General features: G+C 38.1%; 1 protein-coding gene across 1 annotated transcript in view; it reads left to right on the top strand.

Moving 5' to 3' along the window:
* Positions 1–1,105: 1,105 nt before the first annotated feature.
* The window catches only part of TRPA1 (transient receptor potential cation channel subfamily A member 1), a gene marked incomplete at its 5' end in the record, with an annotated part of 34,135 nt that continues 15,272 nt past the window's right edge, over positions 1,106–19,968 (top strand). The window contains 13 exons of the mRNA XM_080611452.1: positions 1,106–1,225; positions 3,838–4,000; positions 4,334–4,509; positions 6,257–6,364; positions 6,809–6,917; positions 7,272–7,417; positions 10,838–10,974; positions 13,238–13,286; positions 15,859–15,958; positions 16,863–16,963; positions 18,261–18,430; positions 18,517–18,681; positions 19,586–19,700. Of these exons, the coding sequence (XP_080467578.1) occupies positions 1,106–1,225; positions 3,838–4,000; positions 4,334–4,509; positions 6,257–6,364; positions 6,809–6,917; positions 7,272–7,417; positions 10,838–10,974; positions 13,238–13,286; positions 15,859–15,958; positions 16,863–16,963; positions 18,261–18,430; positions 18,517–18,681; positions 19,586–19,700 (1,659 nt within the window). The remainder of the gene's footprint in view (positions 1,226–3,837; positions 4,001–4,333; positions 4,510–6,256; positions 6,365–6,808; positions 6,918–7,271; positions 7,418–10,837; positions 10,975–13,237; positions 13,287–15,858; positions 15,959–16,862; positions 16,964–18,260; positions 18,431–18,516; positions 18,682–19,585; positions 19,701–19,968) is intronic.

Raw genomic sequence — 19,968 nt, 5'->3', positions numbered from 1 at the left:
AAAATTGGGGAACAACTCTCCATTTCTCAAAATAAAAACACCAGGAAGCACTAAGTGAAATTAATGGTAAAAGAAAGCTTTTTTCACAAACACATGATGAAATTATGGCATTTAGTGCCACAGGATGTTGTGGTATGGACAGCATAAACAGGTTCAAATTGGGCATGAATGAAGTAATGGAGAATTGCCAGCTGACAGCTAATAAACAGGATGTACTGGATGCAACACCTGGTTCTGGTGGTTCTTAAGCTGCTGATTACCATAAACCATGAAAACACAGGCGGAAAGTCATCCTCTGTGCCTCCTGTTGCTTTGCCTAAGCATCTGCCCCAACTGCTACCTGACCTTTGGCAAGGCTGTTCTTATCACATTAAATAAACTGTTAGTTCTCCCAGTCACAAATGTTTCCCTTAAAGACCAAGCAGGAATGACTCAGTTAAAGTCACTTTAGATATTAACCCTCTGAAACACTTTGTGCTGCTTCTTTCTATGCTCTGCCTACAGCCTTCCTATGCTGCTCCAAACTGACGGCAAAACAAATTCTACAAGAAAATTTTATACTGTAAAATAAATGTTGAGAAGTTAATTGTTGATATCTCAAATAGCTGTCTTCAAGCTCTGAGGCCGGCGCAGGCCAGCCCTGCTGCCGGGGCAGTACAGCTTTTCTCCTAGGACACTACGAAGAGCCTGACTTCGCCACTCCGGTTTTGCATCGCATTTATTGATTTCAGTTTGTTGCACGCTGTGCAACATCTCCAGGGACCGCAGTTTCTGCTGGAAACCCTCGAAAACCCTGCGGCGATCGCTGAGCCCTCTCCCGCTGTTAACCCTGTCAGCGGCCGCCGCTGCCCCCAACCGGCGCCCCCCAGGGTCTACTCTGTGCGGTGGCCTCCGAGGGGACCGGCAGGGACCTGCCCTTCGTAGGGTGCCCGCCCCGGCGGGAAGCGGCTCCCCCTCCGGGCGCTTTGCCCGCCTCCTGCCGCCTCCGCCGGTGCGGCGGGGTGGCCAGGCGCGGACTCGGCACCGGCAGTCACTCGGTCTCTCGCCTCGCAGGTCTCCGGAGCGGGCGGGGCGAGCGCTGCTCGGAGCCGAGCGGGCGGGCGCCATGAAGCGCTCTCTGCTGCGGCTCTGCCAGTCGCGGGAGAAGGCGGCCGTGTCCAGCTCCTACCAGGGCGTCGTCTGCGAGGCGGATGCCGCCTCCGTCGCCTCGCAGGATGTCTTCAAGGTGCGTGCGGAGGGGCGCGGGGCGGGAGGCAGGTGTGAGGGGACAGTCTCGGGGAGCCGAGCTCCTGAGGCACCCAGGCAGGCGTGGGACAAGGTGATGCCTAACACTGGGGCTCTTGTGAGAGCGCTGGGACAGGGAGGGATGAAGGTGGAGGGTGAGATGTACGAGGGTGAGGCGGGGTTCTGGAAGTAGCTGCGCAGGTTGTGTCCCAGACACCCTTTCCTCCAGGAGACCCTTTCCCCTCACTCATCAGTGGAGCATTGAGGGAAGAGCTGTGAGGGGTGGGAGACAGGCTGGGAGCCACTCTGGCCGTGGGGCATGGAGAGTCAGGACCGGTGGTAGCCAGAACACAGGAGGGGAGCAGGAAAAGGAGGATGTGGGGTGATGAGTGCAGGTGGCTACTATGGGGCTCACATCCCCCCTGGGTACAGCTCCCCAGAAAGAGCCCTTAGAGGATGGTCCAGAAGTCACGATGGGAATGAATATTCCATCTAGCAAAAACGTCCCGAAAGGAAAGTTTAGAAGCACTGGAACAGTTATGAAGTTAAAAAGAACCAGTAGCACAACCTGCAAATGAGAAGTTGTTGCCAGGAAGGATATAACATCTTCCCTTTTCCATAGAGAACAGGACAAGAAGTGATGTATTTATATTGCAGATAGGGTGACCTAGACCAAACATTAAGGAAACCTTTTTTAAGGGTAAGAATAATAAAGCAAAAGAAGAGGTTGCTTATTGGATGGATGACTTGGGTAACTTTGGAGACTTTTTAAAAGCAGACTAAACGAATTTGACAAAGTATGTGGATGGGTTTAAAGACCTCTTGAGGTCGTTTTCAGTCATGTTTAATGTTTGCTAGCTATAGTCCTGAGCAACACCTCTTGTCACTCCAGTGGATGACCTGCTGCTACAGAGCTTTTCAGGTGAAAGGCAAAGAAGCTGTTGCTGTTTAAAATAGCTTGCTTTGTTGCTTTGAACCAACCAAGGTACTGGGAACACCCAGCTGATTTCTTTCTTTACTATTTTGTTAATGAAGCACTGCAATATTGGCTGAAAAATCTTATTTTTGTTGATAGAAATTATCAACGTGCCCTATTTCGGCCACATTGTGTCTTACATTGACAAAAAATTCCAATGTAAAGAGTGGTGAAATGTGGTCAAAATGAATAGAAAGATTTGGAATTTGTTACCATTAAAATTAAGTTCGGAAGTTAGAAGGAACAGAAGATGATAAGCTCTGTAATAAGAAGATGAAACGGAAGATGATAGGCTCTAATTTTCTTCACTTGCTTTTTGATGTGTATACAATGTATAGGTATTTGTGTATGTAATTGGCGTATTTTTTTTATGACAGTTGAGTCATCTTAAGTTCCCTTTCCACAATGATATTGCCTGTTTTCCATTAGCTTTCTCTGATTGCACTTTTGAAGGGGATGCTACCCCTGTATTTGGCCCCAGTGTTGCATTTGTAGCATTATTGACATTACTGAGTTCAATGGGACTATTAAACTGAAGGAAGTTAAACATGTGCTAAATGTATGAATGGGCTGCTCCATAACGTATGCTTGTTTAATGACAGCAAAAACTGTTGAGTCTTTGTGGTTCAGGGGCACAAAGTTTTCCTTTTCTTTTGCAGATGAGGAGGGGCCAGTGATTTTAGGGGATTTCCTTTTTTTGCCCTTTGCTTGCTTACATATCTTTGAGAAGCTTTATATTACTTTTGATACCTTTTTTATCTTTTTTTTTTTTTTGCCTCCCAAGTTTGTTGAATTGTTTTTCTTTTTTATTAGCTCTTAACTTTTTAATACTTGCTTATAAATTCCTGCCCATTCTACTGCAGTCACTTTTTTTCCCATCACTTCTTTTCGTATACAAGTATAGATTTTGAAACACTAACAAAAATATTCAGAGATCCTCATAAAATAAGAATCAGCAGGCCTTCTATAGTTGGTTTAGGTTGCAAAGCACGCTACCCAGGGAGGTATTAGGGTATCAGTGGGCTGCGCTGTCAGAGGGGTTTTTATTGTATTATACTAGGAAGACTCAGGGTTGTTTCAGACTGAGATAATAGCCCATGGGATGCTCTTAGGATACTGCAGAAATTGAAGAATTTAGTGGTTACTCTGACATAAAGAACAACAAAGAAACCTAGTGGCTGAACTTGACAGCCCAGGACATAATATTAGTCTCTAGAAAAACCTAGACAAAGAATTTATCAAGATTATTAATTTTTCCTCTGTGTTGAATTCATTTGACGTGGTCATACCTGGAGAGAGTATAAAACAGTAAGTTATAAATTTGCTTGTTTGAGATTTATCATAGCAGAGGGAGAATCTTGAACTCACTACAGAAGATAAAATTATGTATTCAAGAAAATTCCAATCTTTTGTTTATTTTGTGCTGTTTCTTATTTGGGCCAGGCTTTGCAGTCAATTAAATCAGTCTGAGTTTCACTGTTGGTTCAGTGTGATCAGGATTTGTATACTTCTGTATGAAACTAAACACCTGGGAGAGAATTATTGATGGTAACATGCACACTGTAAAACCTTATAGCATTGCTAACATCTTGCCTATTAGAAGAATGGGAAAATTAGACTATTTTTGTCCAATATAGGTTATTTCAGATGGAAGTGCTTGTAGGCTACGGAGCTTCATTAAGAAGAATCGTTCTGGGCTTACCAAAGTGGATGAATTAAATGCCACCCCACTGCATCATGCTGCAGAAGGAGGACAAATAGAATTAATGCAGTTGATTATAGATGATTCTTCCTGTGAAGGTAACACATGTTTTATGAACTGTTTTATTTAGCAGAATAAAAAAGTTCAACAATCAAAGTGTTAAACCAGCTGAAGCAGAACTAAAATTAGGTGTTTCACCCCTCCCTTCTTTCTAACCAATACCATGTATTCAGCATGATATTTAATCCATTTAATACAATGCACTGTGTGAGATGCAATCGTGCAATCTTTCGCTTTTTCTCTTCAAAGAGATACAGTAGTAGCACAGAGCTAAACCTGCATTGAAGACACTATTATTTTTGTTTTCAGTGCAATTGGAACATCTGATGGGTTTGGTTTGGTTTGGTTTGGTTTTCTCTCCTTTGACCTAGTATTAAACGTGATGGATTCGTCTGGAAATACCCCACTGCACTGGGCCACAAAGAAAAACCAGGTTGAAAGTGTTAGTTTGCTTCTGAGCAGAGGAGCCAATCCAAACATTCTCAACTCCAATATGATGGCACCTCTGCATATGGCTGTGCAGTCCCTGCATAATGAAATTGTTAAGGTAAGTCCAAAGTCCATGTAGACTTGATAAGTGCCTCGACACTGGCTGCGTGCAGACTTGAAGACCTTGGTTATATATGCTGTATCTCCTCACATGCTTTGTTTAGAAAGCAGGATGTGTAACATATCATGCTTATTGAAATGTTTGTGTCTTTAGCACAGCAAATAAAAAGTAACTTACTGATCCTTATCAATACTGATATTTGTGCTGTGATAGTAGTTGTTATATTTTATGGAAAATTCTTTTTAAGTTTTCCGATTTGTCAAGACAAGGAATTTTCTTTAAATAGGTTCTTTTAGCATCAGAATTTCATGTAGGCATGTGTCATTTCAAATATTTATGCTCTGATTTATTTTATTTTTTTTTACAATTGAGTAGCGAATCATACAAGTATCAACATTTACTTGAAACTAGCATACTCTTTTATTGAAAAACAGGTTAAAATTAGTCAGAAAGCACAGTTCTTAAAAACAACATTTTAATAATAATTTGAATAATAGCAGAACTCAAGCTGCAATTAAAAATCACAAAAATATTTTGTGAAGACATTACTAAGGTGTCCATTTTGAACCTTCTAAAATAGCAACAGCACTGAGATTTTAAGCAGCATATCTTTATCATAATTTGTCTAAGTGCAATGAGAATATTTTTACTCCATATATGGCATTTGGATAGAATTTTAGAATTTATAAAGCTCTTGTATTTAATAAGCGAATACAACTTTAGAACAACATCACTTGCTTTTCCCTTTAAAGTTGTACCTTTTTCTAGTTCATTCAAACAAAAGAAAGAAAAACATATCCCTGTATTCAAGACTTAAAATCCTTTAGAGATTTTCAGTGCTAAAATATGTCACTGTCTTCACATCCTTTACAAAATCTGTATTTATTATGAGTTAAGAACAAGAAAATCTGAAATACAATGACATTCTTAAGATAAGCTTTATATCAAGTTCTGGGTTTGGGTTATTTTAAGCTCTGCTTTTGACTCTCATTTTTCCCCCACTCTGTTGCTTATTCAGGCTGATTCTCCTTTGGTTTCTATTGTTAAATGGACTGAGAGTGATTAAAATGTGCCACTTCCTCCTGTACAGAAAAATTAATTGGAATTACTGAAAGACAAATAAGTATGTAGGTAGAGGACTAATTTCTCATTTCCAGAACCTTTGCTTCTCAAAAAATGCTAGAAGCAGTCACAGAGGTACTTGGTGATGCTCATAGCTTAGTAACAGCCGTTAACATAAGGACTGAAGCAGGGTTCCTGTCTTCAAGCCCTGTCTCCCTTGATCTTATATAACTGTCCAATAGATGAATAAGGGAACAGCATCCACAACATTGCCACTTTCCAGAGAATACAGAATATTACAAGACATTATAACGAACTTGAGTTGAAAATCCCCACCTGCAATTTGCTACAGAAAAGATTTTCTCCTAGCATTGGGGAAATTGTTAAATAAAACTTTAAGAAACTCTGCATCTATATGCAGTGTTTAACACTGCTGCTGGTCTATCTGAATTAAAGAATTTTGCTTTGCTTTGTCTGTTCTCACCTGAATTTTTCACCTGTGTATTTTTTCATTCTCCTGTATTTTGTCTCTCTTTTGTGTCTATGTGTTGTGGGCTGTTGCTATGAAAAAAACAAACCCAAGTTGCAAGAGTGCTATGGGTGACAAACAACAAAAATAATGAAGGAGGCGTTTTTGTTGTGTTTGGCTTATGTTTGACTGAATGTTTTCTTAAACATTTAGATTTTAGTCCAGCATAGCAGTACAGATGTTAATTTGGAAGGCGAAGCAGGGAACACACCTATAACTGTAGCATGTTACAAGGACAATCCTGAAGCACTGACGCTCCTGGTAAGTATAACTGTCCATCATCTTTTATTGTGAGTCTGTTTCTCTTGATGCATTGTTACTCTGTTTCTGCGATCTGTCTGTTCAGTGGAGGAAGGTTAATCCTGGACCTAGTATTCAAGTTACCTTGCATAGGATACTAAGAAACTTTACTCTTTTAACAGTGTATATATCTGCATATATATATATATCACAGAAATATATCTGAATAGCAAACTTAAGAAAAACTTCACAGATTTTGAAGGTCATGAGAACACAAAATGAATCACGTATATGTACAGATGTATGGATATAACATGCAAAAGATGTTTGTATATAAGCTTCACAATGCATATACAACATAAAAAAAAAGGAGACAGCTACCCAGGAGAATATATCTGTAATAATATGTTCATTAGTCAGAATCTTCTGTATGTCATTAAGCTATATCCAAGCATTATTTTTCAGATTGAAAATGGAGGGAAAATATGTAAACCGAACAAAACAGGATGCATGCCTATCCACGCAGCTGCCTTTTCAGGTGCAAAAACATGTATGGAAATTCTCTTAAAAAAAGGTAAATTGCGTTGCTCCCAAGCAGCCAGTAACAGCCATTATTTATAGTAGCATTACCAATTTAGTGCTTTAATTCTCAAAGAACTATGAAAACAAACACTTATAACTGTGATTAAACTGAGAAAAAGTTAATGCAATTATTCCTATGGGCTTGTGACTTCTGTAGCATTGCAGCAGCAGCTTAACTGCTTTCCTAAATGCATATCCATCTATTGTTTAATGATAGAGGTGAAAGGTTCATATTTTGAGGGGGAAGAACATTATTCTACAGTTAATGTGCTTTTTTTGAAAGCATTTATTATCTTCTGTTATCTCATTCTTGCTTAAAAAAATTCCATTTATTTTCATCTCTCAGGTGAAGAATTGGGTCACTCTGCTAAAACCCACATCAATTTTACCAATAATGGAAAGTGCAGTCCACTTCATTTGGCAGTTCAAAGTGGGGACCTTGAAATGATTAAAATGTGCATTGAATTTGGAGCCCAAATCGATCTAAAACAGGTAAAACCTGGAGTGGAGAAAAATATAATTTTAATAAAACCTAGGTATTTCTAAATCTCTGAGTGGTATGAAGAAAAGATGAACAGATAATCATTGCTCGTTGTCTCCTTCAACCTAGGGAGAAGCAAAGGAAAACAAACCTCTGGTGCAAATCAGGCAAAATGTCAGGTTTCATTACACAGGTTGCATAGGATGTTGTGAATATGGAATGTTTTTATAGGTTCAAAGTGCATTTGGGCAGATCCATAAAACAAAAGTCAATCTTCAGCTACAAGCTCAGGAGTGTTGCATCCCAACTAGAAGGAAGTGCAGCAGGAGGGCCGGGAGACCTCCTTGGATGGATAAGGAGATGCTCAGGAAAATTCAAAGGAAAAAAAAAACTTCTAAAAGGTGGAAGCAGGGACAGGCAGCCTGGGAAGAATACAGGGATGTTGTCCAGGAAGCTAGGGACCAGGTGAGGAAGGCTAAGGCCCAGTTAGAATTGAACTTGGCTAGGGATGTTAAGGATAAGAGGAAGGGATTCTATAGGTACGTAGCGAGTAAAAGACAGACTAGGGACAATTTAGGCCCCCTTCGGAAGATATCGGGAGAACTGGCTACCCTGGATTTGGAGAAGGCTGAGGTTCTTAATGACTTCTTTGCCTCGGTCTTCACTGGCAAAGGCTGTGACTGCACCACCAATGCAAGTGTTGGAAGGTGGACGCAGGGACTGTAAGAATGAAGACCCTAGGCCCACTGTAGGAGAGGATTTGGTTCGAGACCATCTTAAGAACTTAAACGTACACAAGTCCATGAGAGCTGACGAAATCCATCCGTGGGTCCTGAAGGAGCTGGCGAATGAAGTTGCTAAGCCACTGGCCATCATATTTGAAAAATCATGGCAGTCAGGTGAAGTTCCCGATGACTGGAAAAAGGGAAATATAACCCCCATTTTCAAGAAGGGGAAAATGGATGACCCGGGGAATTACAGACCAGTCAGTCTCACCTCTGTGCCTGGCAAAATCTTGGAGCAGATTCTGCTGGAAGGCATGCTAAGGCACAGGAAAAACAACAAGGTGGTTGGTGACAGCCAGCATGGCTTCACTGAGGAGAGATCCTGCCTGACCAATTTGGGGGCCTTCTATGATGGGGCTATGAAACTGATGGACAGGGGCAGAGCAGTTGACGTCATCTACCTGGACTTGTGTCCAAAAAAAGCATTTGACGTTGTCCTACATGACATCCTTGTCTCTAAATTGGAGAGACATCAATTTGATGGATGGACCACTTGGTGGATAAAGAACTGGCTGGCTGGCCGCATGCAAAGAGTTGTGGTCAATGGCTCAAAATCCAGCTGGAGACCAGTAATGAGTGGTGTCCCTCAGAGATCGGTGTTGGGACCGGTCTTGTTCAACATCTTTGTCAGTGGTGACATGGACAGTGGGATTGAGTGCCCCCTCAGCAAGTTTGCCGATGACACCAAGCTGTGTGGTTCGGTTGATACGCTGGAGGGAAGGGATGCCATCCAGAGGGACCTTGACACGCTTGTGAGGTGGGCTGATGCCAACCTTATGAAGTTTAACCATGCCAAGTGCAAGGTCCTACCCCTGGGTCGGAGCAATCCCAGGCACAGCTATAGGTTGGGCAGAGAAGAGATTCAGAGCAGCCCTGTGGAGAAGGACTTGGGGGTGTTGGTCGATGAGAAAATGAACATGAGCCAGCTTTAGTGTGCGCTCGCAGCCCAGAAAGCCAACCGTATCCTGGGCTGTATCAAGAGGAGAGTGACCAGCAGGTCGAAGGAGGTGATCCTTCCTCTCCACTCTGCTCTCGGGAGACCTCACTTGGAGTATTGTGTGCAGTTCTGGTGTCCTCAACATAAAAAGGACATGGAACTGTTGGAACAAGTCCAGAGGAGGGCCACGAGGATGATCAGGGGACTGGAGCACCTCCTGTATGGAGACAGGCTGAGAAAGTTGGGGCTGTTCAGCCTGGAGAAGAGAAGGCTGCGCAGAGACCTCATAGCAGTTTTCCAGTATCTGAAGGGGGGCTATAGGGGTGCTGGGGATGGACTATTCATTAGGGACTGTAGTGATAGGACAAGGGGTAATGGGTTCAAACTTAAACAGGGGAAGTTTAGATTGGATATAAGGAAGAAATTCTTTACTGTGAGGATGGTGAGGCACTGGAATGGGTTGCCCAGGGAGGTTGTGATTGCTCCATCCTTAGCAGTGTTCAAGGCCGGGTTGAACAGAGCCGTGGGTAGCATGGTTTAGTGTGAGGTGTCCCTGCCCATGGCAGGGGTGTTGGAACTAGATGTTCTTCAGGTCCTTTCCAACCCTAACTATTCTATGATTCTATGATTCATACACAGACAGAATCGGGGAGAGCACTCTGGAGAATGGTACATCCTTCTTCACAAGCTCTTCTTTACTTTGCAACTGCTATTATTCCTTCTCAGAAATGGGATCCTCAGTCTGATTCTTTCTCATCATTCTTGTTCATCCTTAGCCTTCCCCTGGCCTTTACAGTTTCTTCTTCGTAAAGGAGCACAAATTCATGATAATACTGCTGCTACTGTGATAGTGTTGGTGTAATGGCCTGTGCCCGGATTTAGGATAAATAAACATTTTGAAAATATCTATCATTAGTTAAATTGTTTTCAGGGCCAAAACCAGCTCATGACAGTGAAGATGGCTAAACATGGTTTTGCCGCCTTCTATTGGTTTGATTCTGTGAACACAGATTTTGAAAAGATAATTTATGCTGCTGACTTTGTGATGGGTAAAATTGTTTTGAGAATGCTCATTGTGGAAAAGCCAATTCCAATGCATTCACTGAAATGCTGCTGTTCTAAAAAAGTGAAAGCCAAAACCCTCAGGCATGTATCAAAGCTAGTTTGTACCATTTAGCTAATTGAAATCATGTTTTGGCAACTATGGTTCTAATAATTTATTTATTGCTTAATTTTATGACTGTCTAGCTTTTAATAGTTTAATATCATATAAGACCAAGTTATTTTTAACCTGAAAAAAAAAATTATTTAAGAATGACTTCCAAGAAAGATTCCATTTAAGGAAGTCAAAAACATTGTAAAATAACACGTTTTCTGTATTACATAAATTTTTTTGATTATTCATTTGTACTGATCTACCTGTGCTTTGTTGTAGTTTTCCTTTGTTTCATCTGTCATATTAAAGGTCATGGTGTGTCTATTTATTAATTCAACTACAAAAGATTGCTAGGAGTGTAATTATCTCATATCTTAAAGTCTTTTCAGAGTTCCACTACTTCAGTTACAGACTAAAGTTTCATTACTTGCATAGAAATTTAGGCATTCGGGAATTATGACTCCTGAGCTAGATCACTAGAGTGTTTAATAGATTGGAGGTTAGGTTTTTGGGGTTTAAATATTTAAGTGTTGTTTTATTTTCCCATTTACAGAATGAAAAATGCACAGCACTTCATTTTGCTGCCACTCAAGGAGCAACTGAGATTGTAAAGTTAATGATGTCATCTTATGCTGGTGAGGAATCCATTATTGACGCTGTCGATGGGAATAAGGAAACTCTGCTTCACAGGTAGGAGGCTACCAGTCTGCCAGACTTCACTATAAATTGTGACCCATGATATTATTATTCTCAGCATCCAATTATATGTTACATAGTATACTTTGGAACATTCTCTTACATGGGGGATAGCTTTAGTACAATATGAAAGAGTCAGTAATTTGGTCAGAATCTTCAAGATTTTGGTGCTGATATCAAAATCAGAACAGTTCAAGTTACTTTGGAACCATGTCAAGGAATGGTCACTAGCAGTTTGTATTAAAAATTTACTCCACTAAAATAGTAGGTGAACAAGTTAATGGAATTTTTGACAGCTTCTGAGGTAGTGGAGCAAATGCCCTCATGTAATGGGGTTTCATTCTCCATAAAATAAATAAAGAATAATATAAACAATTTTAATTTTTTTTTCTTTTTTTTTTTTTTTTTCCCCCCCAAATATGTGACTATTATACCAGTAGTAGTCGTAGTCGGGTATATGTATATATGTGTATACATAGTCATATACCCTATGACTATAAAGTTGCAGATGGCATTTGAATATGTAATAATCCTCTAGACTTCTAGTTTTTCACAGTCCGTTTGAAACCAGAGCACTAAACTGTGGAGAAGTGTCCTCAGTCTTCTGTAGTGGAAAGGCGCTTAGTTAAATGTGCTGGCTACCAACTGTATGGATGATAGTATATTTCCACATCTATATATTTTTGCAAGAAAGATATGTCTCACTGCATTTAAGTGTAATAATTTTACAGTGTTATTCTGTGTGTTGTTTTACAACATAAAATAATTAGTATGAAGTCAGAGATAGTGGAGATGATTGTTCTTTGGACACAGTATAAGGTGGAATGATTTAAAGATAATTGAAGAAATTACATGGCGATTGTGTTGTAAAGTTAAAATAAGTTTTGAGTACAGTTGGAAATGCCACCGTGATAGAACATGACTGAAAACAAAGTGATAACAGAATGCCGAAGAAAATTGTATAGACACAACACTACTTAATAGATAACTGGCTGTCATATCCATGAAAATGATTGTCCTTGGAAAAACCTTGAAAACAGAATGACATTCTTTTAATCCCTGTGTCTGTGAAACGGGGAAAAAAAAAATCAAGAATAATCAGAAAGGTAGAAAGTCACACAAATTTCTCAGAATATAAATAAATTGAATAGGAATATTAACTTGTGGAGAAGTGAGGGAGCAGTGCAGCATAGGCAGGACTTAATCCTTTCACAGACTTACTGTTATGTTTCCATCTAAATATTTTATAAAATGAGTTTGCTTTCTCTTCAGTCATCTTGGAATTTGAGAGTTTGTGAAGCATTCAGTATTTATGCCTGGCTGGTAGAGAGGTCTACTACAGATAATGGAGGCATCTCTACTTGTTTGGAACCACAACATGATTTTTAAAATGCATTTTTTGAGTAATCAGTTCTAACTATAGTACACCCAGGGTTATTACCTCTTATAGTGCTAAAGGAACTGTTATCTTTGAGATACAGCACAACCTTGGAACCGTCCTTCTATGTTGCTTATTGAATCAAAATATTTAATAGAGATCTGACTTCTGAAAACAGATCTGACTGTTATACCTGAGATACACTTCCTGCTTTGACCATTTTTTCCCTGTAATATATTATTCAGTGTCTTATTGTAGAATAAAATCTGAGAATTTTTTATGTGTATAGACAGCTTTAAAATTCTTTTGGTAAATAATTGTCACCGAGATTTATATCAATATATTATATTTTTGCATATTTTTTCAAGTAAACTTGCCCTCCACAGTCAGAATACTTGTTTAGTCATTGCCATTTTAACCCCACTCTAGCATTATTACACAAAATGTATAGTAAGTTATTTTTGAAGACTGGGTCAATGAAATGGATTGAGGCTGTAGATCTGCCTGGAACAGAGTCTGAAGTGTATGGAGTTCCATATTGACATTGTGTGGTACAGCAAAAGATCTGACATATGAAATGGCTGGATTTGTTAAAAAACTGATAAAATACCTGTTGACCCACCAATGAGGTCTTTGTTTCCCACAGTGAGTTTTCATTGTATTAGCTGAACAGAACTTAGTTTAAAAATGAACTGCATTATAAAAACCAAATCAACTTATTAAAATTGATCAGGTAATAAAGATATCTCACTGTCTTTTAGTTTGAAATGTATTTCTTTGAAAATATGAGAAAATGCACAATGGAGAAGAATGCTGCTTTTTGCCTGGAAACTTTATTGTCTCTTCTAATGTTACTGTATTTTTGCATTTTTCCTACAGGACAGCATTGTTTGATCATTATGAACTGGCAGAGTATTTGATTTCAATGGTAAATATTTAGTCAATTAACATGTTTATAGAGATTATTGCTAGCTATTACTACAGGTCTGCATAGAGAAATTCATAAAGGAAAATGTGTTCTCAGGTATAGGTTATTTAGATATATATAATTTCATAATGCATAATTGACAGTTGCAATACAGTGGTAGTTGTGGCTCCTTATTAACATTCTACAGTTACAGAGGTTTAAAAACTTGCATCTTTTATTGCCATTTTACTTATTCAGAAAGGTTTCATAAACATCTTTTATCAAATATGACAATCTGGTTTAGTCATCCTCACTTTTAGAATATGAAATGCAGAATATATGCTAAATATGTATTGAATTTCGTCTGATTTTCCCAGCAAGAAATCCTTTCTTTAAAGTATGCAAAAAGATTAAAAGATTAATATGTAGAAAGATTTAAAGGCTGTCCTGGGATCATATAGCCATCTATTGAGGTTTGTGCATGATCTAGAAATAATTTTTACTCTGTGTAGTTTGGTTATATTTCTCCACTGAATAATTATGAGGGAGAAAGAAGAAATGTAACCAGGAATGCTACTGGCTACGATCCAACTGTCCATTTGTAGAAATTAAACTAAGACTCATAATCATTATATACCCCACTCTGCTAAAGAAATTTTCAGAAGTTATTAGACTTTCATTTTATTTATATTTAGGTATTTTTACTTTATTTCATGACAATTATATTAAGACAAATTCTCTTCTACATACAGTTCTTTTTTTCTCAGAAGCTCCATTGTAGTGATTGTATTTAGTCAGAACTAGATATTATGCTTATTTTTAATTCAAATGTGAAATTGTGAGGTTTGATGGCTTAAACTTGCCTGACAAAACAACTTCTCTGAAGTTATTACCTGAGAAATACAGGCACAAGCATAAGGTATCACCTATGCTGTGGTGTACACGAGAGTGATAAAGAAAAGGTGGAGCAATGTTACTACTGAAAAGGAATAGCAAATTCCAGTTCAAAATGGCTTTCTGGTTTTGATAAAGAACATCATTCATTTATTTTATACATTAAATATCCACTTTTCATGCACATCAGCTTTAAATGATTACTTCCTTTATCTTACCTTTGGTACTTTTGTTTCTGAAAAGAAAAGCCATTGTAAACAAATACAGTGTTACATCTAGCTCTTCTACACAGAGAAGATTATCTATGGTAAGAAGAATTGTCCAGGCACACTATGTATGCATGCTATTTACATTTAAATTACACCAATTTTTTGTAAGTTATAGGTCAGTGTGCTACACAGGAAAAAGCAGAGAATCAAACTCTGCAGATAAGACTTTGCAAAACCTTATAACTTTAAAGAAATGCTACTTACAGATTGGTTTGCACATTGAGTATTTTAAGCTCAATGACTTGGGCAATAATGTCAAAAGTGGACATTGTCACATTTGACAGGTGCACAGTATCTGATTTGTGCATGCAAAGGTGATTAAAGATGATGTTATTAACTGGAAATTGCAGCCCTGTATTCACTGAAATGAATGAGCCTCTTGGCTAAAAAAGGTCCTTGTTTCTTTGATGAATAAGAACATTTTTAAGAGGTTGTCTGACCCTGTATAAAGGTAACTGGGGTAAGGGTCCTCCATGTGTTACTCTCAAACATTTCATCAGCATACATTGGAAGCTTCCTGTTCTCTGTGGTAATCACTGTACATTTATTAAATGTTTCTTATTACTACATTACAGGTTTTACCATGCTAGAAAGTAAATATTACTCTTGATTATGATTAATTCTCCAATTATGACTGGACCCAAAGGTGATTCAAGTTAATGGAAAAACTCCCATTGATTTTTTTTTTCTTTTAATGATCTTTGGATACTATCTGAAATAAAATATGGGGTTTTGTGTACTTTTGTCAATTCATCGAGTTTGACTTGCAACTCAATACCTGGAAATATGTACCTAAATCATCATAAAATAGGCATACCATCATGCATTTACTTGTATATTCATACTGCCTTGTTGGTGTGTTTGTTTAGATAGATATATTTATGTTCACAGTATTTTACTGATATGATCATAATGATATTGTGACCATAGTGACGATCCTGTCCTGACAGTATGCACCTTGTGCAAAAATAGACAAAACAGCAAAACTGAGCTTTTGCCAGAATATCACATTCCAGTCCTTGTGCTTCCTTTAATGAGAGAGGTCACATCAAAAACCTTGAGTTTGGAGAATAAAAATGTGTCTTCTGTTGATACAGCTACTTTGTAGTCAAAATTAATTTGGCTTATACAGTTCATGATGAAGAATAGAAAAGGAAGATAGATCAAGCTATACAGATTAAGATACACTAACCTCTGAATGCATTACTTGTTGAACAGTATTCATAAAGTGTAGAGGTTCAGAAGGGTCTTGTTCTGGTAATTAATAGGTAGACCACATCATTCAAAATGACTGCAAATTTTGTATTTTTCCAGAGCTTCAATCCCAGTATTTTCCAGTTAGAATTATATATTTTGAGTATTTAAATGTATGGAAAGGCATCCTAACAAAAGATCATGAGTTGTGATAAACTTGAAATTCTTTATTGCAGGGGGCTAATATTGATAGTGTTGACATAGAGGGTCGATCCCCGCTTCTGTTGGCCACTTCCTGTGCGTCATGGAAAATTGTGAATTTACTGCTCTCAAAAGGTAAAAAGGAATATACACATACAATACATTTCCTTTGAGCAGGGTTCATACATGTTAAAACTGTGTTTAACTTTCCTCTCAATTTCAATTCCGTACTTCAGCGTACAGTCCAGGAGCAGCTGAGCTAAACAGCTGCACAGTGCTGGTATCCCCTGAAATAAAGGGAGAATTAGTGTGATGATTTCACCCTTTTTAATACAGAGTGAAGAGGCTGTAGAAAAATGTGTATGCCATATGTCATGCTTCTCCATATGTCAAGGTAGAGATGGCACTGGCCCTCCATCTCTGCATTCCTTAGCAGTTCACAAAGTAAGCAGAGCTGTGGAATAAATGCACTACATATAGTCATGTTTTATAGCAACAATCAGTCTTTAAATGTTAAAGTGCATATTTCAAGCATTACCTGTGGTTTTATATAATCACAGTCACCTTGAAAATGTTTGAGCTGTCTTTTAATGACTATACTTCTGGTGAAAGCTAGTTATTGTTACTATATTATTCTCTTCTTAATAGTAATAAAGCGGATTTGTTTATAAGCCTTGTAATGACTTTTGAAGCTATAACAGGATTACAACTTTAAAAGATTAGAAGACGTGGTCATCTGCATCTTTAAATTACCTTGTGGTTTGTGGGTGCTCAATATCTCTGAATATAAGGGCCACACATAAATCTTAGTTCTACAGTAAAATACAAAATGTATATACACATAACTATGAAATCTGCATGTCAGTGTGGGGTGTGTTTAAATGAAATTATATGTTATAATGCTGGCTTGAATAATTGTTACTTCGTAGATTTATAAACACATTTGTTCAACGTTTGTTCCTTTCTCTTAAATGTCATCAGTTAGTGTCAGAAGCCAGCAGTTCTGAAGTTGCTGGTATTTATTTCCATATTTATCTAGGAGCAAATGTATCATTAAAAGATCATCTTGGTCGGAATTTCTTGCATTTGACGGTATTGCAGCCTGGAGGATTACAGCATCTAAATGAGAAATTTTTGCAGGTACAGTAAGCATCATTTTATCTCTTTCTGCTACCTTTACTGGAAAATGTAAAGACAAAAAGCAACTACAATTTCTTTTGGAGTGTTTGTAAAAGTTTGTGGTGTTTTTTAAGTTGCCCAGTATCGCAGAAAATAGTTTGCAGAGGTACGTATCTCTCATGAAAACATTTCAAAGCCAATAATACAGTTTTCTTATTGCCAGGCAAAGGAATAACAATCCCATAAATTATTTTGCTGTTGGGGATTGAATAGCTCAAGAGGTAGGCAATAAAATATAGAACTTCTCACTTCTATTTTCCCAGCTTGCATGCAGTAAAGCTAGGGGATGTGCTCATTTGTATTCAGTCAAGCTCTAGCACTGAAATAGTTTACAGCATGTTCTGCAGGAGCTTTCTGTAGACTGGACTGTAATGAAATCTTGGATTTAGTTTTAGAAAGGATTTCAAACATGGATTTGTATTTGGCTATGCTGAGATGAAGCACTCACATTGCTAGAGCTGAAGCTCATTTGTAAGAATAAATTTGCTAGCCTCCAGAGCTCCAGAAACAACCTTTTAAATGTGGATCAAGTGTAACTGATCATATAACATTTGCTGAAATCTGTAAACAACTTTGATTAGTAATGCAGAATGGATTTAACCTCCCTTTTCAGCAGATGTAGAGAATTAATTTTAAACCAGAGTGACAATTATCAGTTGTCTGCATTGACTCTACAATTATTGATCATACTAAAAATTCAGACAAAGGAGTGGAGCAGACTTGGGGCAGAGATTGTTAATTGCTTTAAGAAAGGCTATACATAGGATAGTGTTATACAAGGTATGGAGCAAAATGAGAGAAATTAAGATGAGAAAGAGAAATGTGGGAAATAAAATTACACTGTAAACCAGTGAACTGATGGGTTTTGACAGCCAGAAGTTTTGCTACTGAACACACACTACAGACTACCCTTGCATTCTGTACAAGCCTTTTGCTGAGAGCATTGAGTATTATGGTTGAATGGCAGTAAAGAAGAATCTCCTGCATTACACTTGTGCTGTGGATGGTTGCAAGGAGGGCTGCAAAGTGGCAAACTGCTGTGTTCTTCAAAGAGTAGTTGTTTGAAAAAATGGTGACCCACAAATCAGCAGACATTAAATGTTCATTGTTGCTAAATCTACTTTTCCTAAAGTTTATTTCTTGTTCTTTAGATACCACTTTTAAATATTGCTGCTATTGTTACAAACTATTAGAAGCTGTGCAGCATAAATTATATAAATATAATTCTGTGCTTTTGGGTTTTTTGGGGGGTTAACAGATGGAACACATTAAAAATCTTGTAGTGGATGAAGATAATGAAGGATGCACTCCCTTGCATTATGCATGCAGACAAGGTGTGGCCCTTTCTGTAAATAATTTACTCAGCCTCAACGTTTCCATCTACTCTAAAAGCAGAGACAAGAAGTCACCATTACACTTTGCTGCCAGGTTAGTACCTCAGTCTAGACAATGGAATCAATGCCATTTTTTCCTCTATATTTTTTTACATTAATTTCTATGTTTATCTTTCAAAGCTATGGGCGCATCAATACATGTCAGCGACTTATAAGAGATATGAAAGACACAAGACTTTTGAATGAAGGTGATAAGAAAGGGATGACTCCTCTTCATTTGGCAGCCCAGAATGGTCATGAGAAGGTAGTTCAGTTTCTTCTGAAGAGAGGGGCCCTTTTTCTCTGGTAGGTATATTAATTTCTATTCATTAAGGCAAAAAAGAATCATCACCCTATATTTTATGTCCATTTGCTGGGAAGTTAGATAAATATAAATGCAATCTATAGAAATATTTAATATATTAGTATACAGAAATATAAACATACAATATAAGAGCATATTTATAAAATATTTTATAAAACTAAGCTTATTGTGCCTTGCTTCAGCCTGACACACAGAATCTTGGCTAGCTATAAAGCAAGGCTTCTAATGCTAGGGAAACTGAGGTTTCTCTAAATCAAACTGAGAAGAATATTGAACCTTTTGATGGAAAAAATATTAGTTTGGAAATATTATCACGTCAGCTTCACTTACAGGCCTGAACAGGGGTTCTTAGGGTTAGTGTATCACAAGTAATTTGCCTTGCAGTCCGAGTCCTGATTTCAGATCAGTGGTCCTCAGACCATTGGCAGCTCCACAAAAGCTTCCAGGGTCATACCTGTAAAGCCAGGAGCTGAAGCTACCAAAAATTTAGAGTCCTGTTTCAAAGGTACAGTCTAGAGCTTCAGCTTATAAGTCCTGTGCTTCCAGGTCCACTGCAGCTCCAACTTGGAGCTAGGGGCCTAAGCATTCCGAGAAAATACTATACTTAATAGACCTGTCATATATGCATTGCATGCATTGTTTGTGACTGCAGAGGTCTCACTAAATGGACTACTTTCAAACCCTTTGTTCGCCCAGTGTTCTTAGCTGGACTAGTTCGCCTAACAAGGGTAGAGATGATTGTGTGTATATATATGTATGAGTATATATATTTATGTACTTATGTACGTATGTATTTAAGATTCATTTAGGAGGCATTTACATTTACTTAAAACTGATAAAAAGTTTTCCATTTATAATTTCTAATTTTATACTGCCACATATAAGTGATTATAAAGGCTGGACAGCCCTGCACCATGCTGCCTTCGGAGGATACACTCGCACAATGCAGATCATTTTGGATACTAATGTGAAGTGTACTGACAGAGTGGATGAGGAAGGGGTATGTTTTCACATGGCATTATTTGTTTCTTGTCTGCTATTACTTCTAGACCAAACGTAAATGGTATGCTGTTAGTAGTTTTCCACTGTGCATTGCATGTGCAATATTTCATTTCCTCTGGCATATTTAAAGTCTATCTGTTTTACCACTGCTAAAGCTTATTACTTAGATTAATATATAATTGCCAAAATTGTTATTCAATTGTTAGAAATGGGAGTCAAAAAATAAAGCAGATAGCCTAATGGAAAACATAAAATACTGAGAATGT

Source organism: Psittacula echo (genome assembly GCF_963264785.1).
Source record: "Psittacula echo genome assembly, chromosome: 2".
In the NCBI taxonomy this organism is placed as follows: Eukaryota; Metazoa; Chordata; class Aves; order Psittaciformes; family Psittacidae; genus Psittacula; species Psittacula echo.
This window is presented reverse-complemented; position numbering and strand designations above follow the sequence as displayed.